Below are 8,382 nucleotides of genomic sequence, written 5' to 3'. Positions count from 1 at the left end.
ATTTGATGAAACTTCGGTGTCTGACAGTACACACTGTAGAGTAAACATCAACAATGAATATTTTATATGTTTTTAGACCATGAAACAATGGAGAAGGTTAGTTACAAGAGAAAGCGTTACCTTGGCTCTTGTTATTTGTCCAGTGAGTACATTGGGCATTTCTAAAATAACACACGTGTGCAACTAAGCTCGTGCGTCAGAGATAACTCAAGCAAATTCTAAATGCATTCATTTTGTACAAAAATCTAGGATATCCAGGATATTTTGTTTTGCGGTATTGTAAAACTCCAACGATTCGGTTCGCTATACATTTGTGGAATGTCAGAAACTCCAGTCTTATCTTTTTGAGTTATGCGTTTTATGCATAATACACACTACGAACACATATTTGCACAAAAGAAATGAATTAATTTAATTTTCTAAGAATGATCAGTTCTTCGGTTAAAATTAGTCGAGGAATTTTCGAAAACTTGGCTCCTGTTTTCTACCTAAGCCGACTCATGTGTCTTCAGCCGTTAAAATCAGAAAAAGTCGATTTTAGTTGCACATTAATCAAATCGAAAACTTACATCGTATGCAGTTGTCTTATTAATATGTTTGTTGGTAAGTATACATTATAATATTAACTTGTATCTCTCTAAAAATAACACAATTATTTCAAATCCTCTTCACTTCCCTACCTATACGATTACCTAATAAAAATGAAAAAGCACAACACGAATACATTTTATCTCAGTCGTAATCATTACATCATGGCCAACCCTTCGGTTACTGTCAGTGAAGAAATGTTTAAACCTTTTTTTCCAATTCACAATCTAAGTAGAGCGATATGTCTTCTGCCCTTAAAATGGAAAAAGTCGGATTTTAGCCACTGTATTGCGAAATCCTGGATATATATTGCTTATAGTTATTTCACTGGCATTTTGATCGGTGAGTGGTTTTATGTTCATATTACTAATTACTTTTCCATATAAGTAGGTATTAACGTATAAATTTCATTTAATACTATTTCCTGATGATATTTAAATATTTTAAACAAATTCTGCGGAAGTTGTAATCTATCACCAAAAAAATAATAATGAGTTTATTGTTATTTGAACATATTTATCTTCATCACGATAAACACGCCAAACTTGTTTATTATTTTATGGGAGTTGGTTAATTACGTTGTTTTATTCGCAATATAGTTGCTTTTAGATAAGATAAATAAATAATGATAATTGAGCTTGGTGCTTGAAACTAGAAATGACTGCAGAAAATTCATTTTTATGTTGCCGCAATCGCAACAAACACACTTTGGCTGTGCTTTTTCCTCAAATTTAAATTCTAGTAACCACTGGCATTTTTGGCCTCTTCCGAGCCTACCAACTGAACGTCATCTACTCCGTCAAATCCGGCAGTAGTACTGGATTCTGGGTGAAAATTATTGACGTTACAGTCGTCATGTCTAATTTCACCGTTGGAGTTCTAGCTACATCATACAAAATCAACACATACCTGAATTACTTCCGCCACTTGACTAAAGTAGACCAAAACAACAATTTTGAATTTTTATTAACACTGACGACTTCTAGGTTGACTATTTGCTTCAAAAAAAGCTACCACGGAGTTTCTATTACTTTGCAGTCACTGCTGCCACGGTTCTTATCGTTTTGACAATCTTCATCTTCGATTTGGTGATAGGTCTAGAAATAGGGTCCAAAAGCCAAAATGTTTTTACACTTTTTGCGTATTTTTTTCCTTTCTATGTTGCTTATTTCTCTATTTTTGTAATCGAACTGGTCTACTGGCAACTTGTTTATTCAATTAAGGTTAGACTAGTGGTGCTAAATGAGAATCTTCGGGAAATAAATTGTGGCAGAGGGGACAACTTCTGTGTAAGGAATAACCGAAAAGCTATAGGTAGTCTTGTGGATACACTCAAAACTGACTTTAATAAAGGAAGATCAATAAAATGTAAGTGTCTTAAAAAAACACTACATATACACATATGTAATTTCTTTTATTTAGCTACCCCGTTGGAGAAATTTGTTGTTTTAATGAAAGCTTATGAGGGTTTGAGTGATGCTGCAAGAACTGTGAACGACTTCTACGGTTTGGTAATGGTAGTAAGTAAATTCCACGAAAAAGAAAACCAAATTCTCAACTTTGTCTCTCCAGGTGGTTCTTCTTGGGTGTTTAGTCCACTTACTAGTAAGTCCATACTCCCTTCGCAACGTTCTAATGTTTGAACAAAGCAGTGCTACGTTTATCGTTCCACAGTTCATGTGGGTGGGTCTACACATTTCGCGTTTAATTTTGATCATCGAGCCTTGTCATGGTTGTTTACAACAAGTAAGTGTCAATAACTACTCTATGAAACAAAACGATTAGCAAATTTATCAGGGGTAAATATGAGGTTATGTTCTAGTTTTTGCTTACAGGTAAAAGAAACAACGGCTCTTGTGTGTAAACTGAGACTTTCTGACACGGATGAAGAGTTCAGGAGGACAATGGATTTCTTTCTGTCGTTTTTGTCGCAGTGCAAAATCGAATTTTCTGCCTTTGGTGTGACTACGTTTGGGAGAAATCTGTTACCGGCGGTTTGTGTATATTTATTGGGAGAATAAATAACTTACGGAGGGTTTTTCAGATTGCAGGAGCTGCAACTACGTATCTGGTAATATTGTTCCAGTTTCCTGAACGTTTCTAAACATAGACTCATTTTAAGACACGAATTTGTACAAATTGATTTCTACATTTTTATATGCAATCTGCATTATTAATTTCACTAAATTTTTCTGAATAAATATTTAAAATGAATCATCTTTATCTTTACTTTTCAAATGCCGACAGTGATTCATCCACAGAAATAGAAATAAGTGATAGTCGACAATTAAGAGACCTTATCATAAGGTATACACGAAGCTTGGAATTTTTTAACCTTCATGTCTTTATGCAAAAAAACAAATATTTAGCGAAAAACATAGGTTTGCGCGTTGTTGGGATAATTTATTTATCAGTTAAAAAAAAACTTATCACACCAAATACCACCGTTTTTACAAATCCTTGACTATCCTTCTATATAAAAGCGAAACCACTCTACTACAAAATCCAAAACTAAAATGGCTTTCAGAGCGCTTTTCCTGTTACTTGCAGTCGCAGTTTGCGTAAGTGCTTTCCACACCCACAAAGACCGGCATGCACTGAAAACAGCTGCCCGCCATAATTCCGAACCTACCACTACAGAATCCGCTTCAACATCAGCGTCCAGCTCTGAATCTTCGCCTTCCACAGAGAGCACCAGTCAATCACCAACTTCTGCTTCTACAGCTTCGCCAACCACAGAAGGTACAACTCAAGCACCAACTTCCCAAGAAAGCGCCTCCACTTCAGAAACTCCATGCGCAAGTTCGAGTGAAAGTGCAACTCCCGAACCTGAGACATCGACATCTCCAGAATCTACATCTGACTCTGCAAGTTCTTCAACTTGTTCTTGTTTGAAGAAAATAAAAAATGAAGTGGAGGTGGCATTCCACGCCGCCAACTCGGTCGAAGGTAAGCATTTGAATCGTCATCATGGCGGTCATGAGAAACATCGCCAACACGAGAAGGGTCATCACCAGCATGAGAAAAGAGAGCATCATGGAAATCGTCACCATCACCAAGAGAGCAAAGCGGGTCATGGAAATCTGAGACACGCTCACCATGGAGGTGAAAAACATCACCATGAAGGAGAGAAACGTAACGAAAAAAAATACCATGGTCAAGAAAAACTGGGCATCGAATTGGGTCCTGTTAAAATCGAGGCTTGAATAAGTGCTACTTGGGATAATTTTTTTTGGTTTTACATGTGTACAAAAGGGTTCATTTGTCTGTATTTCCAATAAAAATAAATTAATATTGAACCAAGCAAAACCATCGTTTATTAAAAACTTCCTTCTGATGTTTTCACCGATTTATAGAAATCTCGTCACTATTGTTATTACTATCATGGTACAAGATTACCATCAGTGGACGACTGGCTACTTTTATGTTTTTTCGACACTTCATGACCCATAGAGTATGAAAAATTAGGTCTCCTGGTTCTCTCCAAAACTACCGGACCGATTGTATTTTATATGTATTGTGTGTAGATGCTTGATCGGACTTTACAACGCATAACCCGCGTTGAATTTTATCCTCGACATTGAGATTTTGCGATTTCTAGATTTTTCAAATTTCGAATTCTCAATTTTTCGAAATTTTAGTTTTAGAATTTTTCAGTTTACTTATTATTCAATTTTTGGTTTTCAGTTTTTCGATTTCTCAATTTTCCGATGTGTCAGTTTTAGGTTTTTTCAATTTTTGACTTTTATGAACTCTCAATTTTTAGATTTTTCCATTAATCGATGTTTTGATTTTCCCATTTCTTGATTGTAGAATGTGTGGATTTTTCAGTTTTTCAATTCTTCAATTTTTAGATTTTTTAGGTTTTTGATTTTTCAATTTTTCAATGTTTTAAGGTTTCGATTTTTCGACTTCACATTTTTGACATTTCGATTTCCCAATTTTTCAGTTGTTACTTTCTCAGTTTTTGGATAATTCAGTTTTCGGATTTTTCAATTTTTTTTCATTTTTCAATTTTTCGAAGTTTCAGTTTTGGGATTTTTCAGATTATTTAACTAAATTTTTCGATTTTTCAATTAATCGATGTTCTGATTTTCCCATATCTTGATTTTTGGACTTTTTCCAGTTCTTCAATTCTTCAATTTTTCGATTTTTCAGGTTTCTCAATTTTTCGATTTTTCGACTTCATTACTTTTCGATTTCTCGAACTTTTGATCTTTCGATTTCTCAATATTTCAATCTTTCAATTTTTTGAATTTTTAAATTTTTTACTCTTCGATTTTGGCCTATTTCGGTTTCTCAATTTTTCGACTTGTCGACTTCTCGATTTCTCGATCTTTTGATTGTTCGATCTTTTACTTTTCGGATTTTCGATTTTTCAATTATCCGACTTTTCAATTTTTCAATTTTCTAACTTTTGGAGTTTCGATTTTTCGTTTTTCATATTTTAATTTTTAGATTTTCAAATTTTTTGAAGCCGAAAATCGAAAAATCGAAAGCGAGGAATCAAAAAATCGAAACATCCAAAAATTGAAAAACTGAAACGTAGAGAAATCGAGAAATTGAAAAGTCAAAAAATGTCGAAAACGGAAAATAAAAGTGAAAATTTAAAACTAAAAAAAAAATCGATAAATAGAGAAAAAACAACTGAAAAATCAAAAAATTTTAAAAATCGAAAAATCAAAAGCTGTGAAGTCGAAAAATCGAAAGATCGGGAAATCGAAACATCAAAAAACTGAAAAATCCAACATTTAAAACTTAGAAAATGAAAAAATAGAGATATTGAAGTACCGAAAACTCGAAAAATCGAGAAATCGGAAAATCTCAAATTTAAGAAATTGAAAAATAAAAATATAAAATAATTGAAGACTGCAAAATTAAAAAATCGGGAACTTGAAATATCAAAAAAATCGAAAAATTGAGAAATCGAAAAGTCGAAATATCGAAAAATTGGAAAATGGAAAATAATTGAAGAACCTAAAAGCTGAAACATCAAAAAATTGAGACATCTAAAAATTGAAAAACTGAAAAATCGAAAAATCGAGAAATGGAAAATTTTTAAAAATTGAAAAATAAAAAAGTCGATAAATTGAAGAAATCCAAAGCTCAAATGACGAAAAATTGGGAAACTGGAAAACTGTGTAACGCCTACAAACAGGTCGGATGCTCCAGCTGACTCAGTGGGATGGGGGTGAGTAAAATCTACAGTGAAAGGGGCGCCACGGGTCTACTTCCGAACTGTTTGTTCCTACCTTGGTGTATTTTGCCAAAACCCGAAAGCAAAGGGGTAGTATGTCTATCACACGTATGAAAGAGAGGGGATGCAAAAATATGTATATATATATATATTAAAAAAAATTAAATACAGGAACGGTAAGTTTCCAGAATTTTCCCTAGGTATCTTTACCGAAATAAACATTGGACTGCAACCTTACAATTATGTAAATAAATAAAATTATATTTTCAAAGATAAATTTACGATTGTCCTCAGGCGCCGCGCCGCGATAGATTCACAGTAAGCGGGAACGAATAAACGCAAAAAATTATCGACGACGAAGACAGCTGTGTTCGACGACGCAGTTGTGGTAAGCGCTATGGCGCTACGTATTATGGTCGAAGTTAACCGGCGTGCGAAAACAATCGGTACAGAGTGATTGATTTACATAAAAGTAACAATAATTCACAATGCGTAACTAAATAATATGAGATTGACACAAACAAAAAGATTAAGGTGAGGTGATCACTATTTGTGAGGACGTTAACGTTATCGATAACAAAATGGTTGAGGGACTTATCTATGATTTTGCGACCTCTGTGAAGGTTCGCCAACTCCAGCCCTCCAAATCCTGTCGACGATTCAAAAAGATTTCCCTAATGTTGACGGCGGATCGAAGAAGGACTTCTCCAGCTGTTGATGGAATTATCTTTGAAAGAGCCTCCGTCCAAAAGGAGTTTAGAGTCGATTCCCCCTAGTTTGGAAGTCAAAACTTCGGCCAACGGATAACTCCAAGGGGAGACTTGAGTAATAATTTGAAGCCTGTAAGATCCCATGCGTTTTTTTAGGTTAACTGCACGTGAAGAAAGAAGCAGTGGGGTTCCACGTGCATTAGGAAAATTGGGACAGTTCACGAAAATACAAACAGTTTTGAATTCCCCAGGTATTATAATAAATAAGTGGATGCTGATGGTCATACCTGCAGATGTGGGGCGGCTTCCTGGATGAGAATCGGTGCTAGAAGAAAATCCGACACAAGTCGTTTTGCATTAAGTATCCAATAATGCAATTTCAAAATATATTTCTCGTGTTCGTAGATCCGACGTACGTCGTGAAAAGTGCAAGTACCACACTTTTATCCAAAATTACTGGCACTTAAAATGGAACACCAAGAAAATTTCTGACGCACCGACTTCGTTAATGATCTATGTAAAAATCACTATGGCCGCCTTCCGGTGGAGTTCATATGGGAAGGGGTGGAAAAAAAAAATTTGAAAATGTGAAAAATTAAACCAATTAGATATAGGACAACCTCGTCGCATGAATTCCCCTAGATAATGACAGGTGGATTATCCGTTTAAAAGGTTGTCTACATATAAAACCAATAATATTAGAATAAACCCGATTTAACCGTTACAACTGGAAAAGTGAAAAATCGAAAAGCCGAAAATCAAAAAAGCGGGAAATCCAAAAATCGAAGCATCCAAAAGTTGAAAAAACTCGTAAAACCGAGAAATTGAAAAAACGAGAAGTCGAAAAATATCGGAAAATAAAAATAACCTAAAATGGAAAAATCCGAAATTTAAAAAATAAAAAATAGAAAACTCAAAACTAAGAAGAAAAAATGAAAAATTGAAAATTCAAAAATATCGATAAATAGAGAAACAGAAAAATTGAAAAATTGAAAAATCGAAAATTTTAAAAACCGAAAAATAAAAACCTGAGAAGTCCAAAAATCGAAAGATGGGGAAGTTGAAACAAAAAAATTAAGACAAAAATATTGAAGAACTGAAAAATCGAAAAATCCAGAATTCGAAAAATCTAAAATTTAAAAAATTGAAAAATTAAAATACAGGGTTAGTCACGAGAGAATTACTTCTGAAAATTATTTTTACGCAACCCAAAATACTAATACCCTGTACTACTTGATATTATCTAAATTTAAAATGAAATGCCTAATCCATGATTGCTTTGACTTTGGCAGTGTCACTTTGACGTTAATTAATTTTTAACATTTTTTTTCATCGTTGACTCGCCTCTAGAGCCTCATTGGATCGACGACATACAGTCAGATCAATCTGGGCTATACTGAAGCCGTAAGTGCTCTACCAATGTTGTTCGCCGCCATGGGCGCCCATAGGGGGGGGCCAGGGGGGGCGATGGCCCCCCCTGAGATTCTGCGTCAATTTCCTTTTTATTTGTCAAAATTAAACTTCAGCACATTTGTAAGAGTAGGTACATGCCCTACACTTTCAGTTTTATTGCCACACAAACACAGAAATGTGACAAACTTAGACCATCTGGTTTTGAAGCCCTCTGTTCGGCCCAGATTTGCCGGGAAACATCATAAATCTATCCTTTTTAACCGGTACTGAATTATGGGTTGTTTCCTTATTTACTTTTTACAGTTATTACAACACAAGAGCAAACATTTTATTGCTTACGTCCAAAAATTCATTCCGTTTTCACTTTTTATCTGTGGTGAAGTGACGTGTAAAGACGAACAGTTGTTAAACCGGCGTTTTGTTGACTATACTTTTTATTATTTATTTATTTCAAAATACAAGCGTAAGTACTCT

General features: G+C 34.5%; 2 protein-coding genes across 2 annotated transcripts; both read left to right on the top strand.

Moving 5' to 3' along the window:
• Nucleotides 1-201: 201 nt before the first annotated feature.
• On the top strand, nt 202-2,802 carry LOC135140204 (gustatory receptor for sugar taste 43a-like). Its single transcript, XM_064070649.1, has 7 exons — nt 202-930; nt 1,331-1,524; nt 1,575-1,956; nt 2,011-2,108; nt 2,161-2,334; nt 2,424-2,582; nt 2,633-2,802. The coding sequence occupies exons 1-7, from the start codon at nt 702-704 to the stop codon at nt 2,690-2,692; spliced, it is 1,296 nt and encodes a 431-aa protein (XP_063926719.1). The 5' UTR covers nt 202-701; the 3' UTR covers nt 2,693-2,802.
• Nucleotides 2,803-2,889: 87 nt separating this feature from the next.
• On the top strand, nt 2,890-3,901 carry LOC135140205 (polyadenylate-binding protein 1-B-like). Its single transcript, XM_064070650.1, has one exon. The coding sequence runs from the start codon at nt 3,105-3,107 to the stop codon at nt 3,792-3,794; it is 690 nt and encodes a 229-aa protein (XP_063926720.1). The 5' UTR covers nt 2,890-3,104; the 3' UTR covers nt 3,795-3,901.
• The last annotated feature ends 4,481 nt before the right edge of the window (nt 3,902-8,382 follow it).

Source organism: Zophobas morio, unplaced genomic scaffold, assembly GCF_036711695.1.
Source record: "Zophobas morio isolate AGI-343-1 ecotype UQ-CSIRO unplaced genomic scaffold, CSIRO_AGI_Zmor_V1 ptg000038l, whole genome shotgun sequence".
Lineage (NCBI taxonomy): Eukaryota > Metazoa > Arthropoda > Insecta > Coleoptera > Tenebrionidae > Zophobas > Zophobas morio.
Note: the sequence above shows the minus strand (reverse complement) of the source record. Positions and strands in the feature narration are given on the sequence as shown.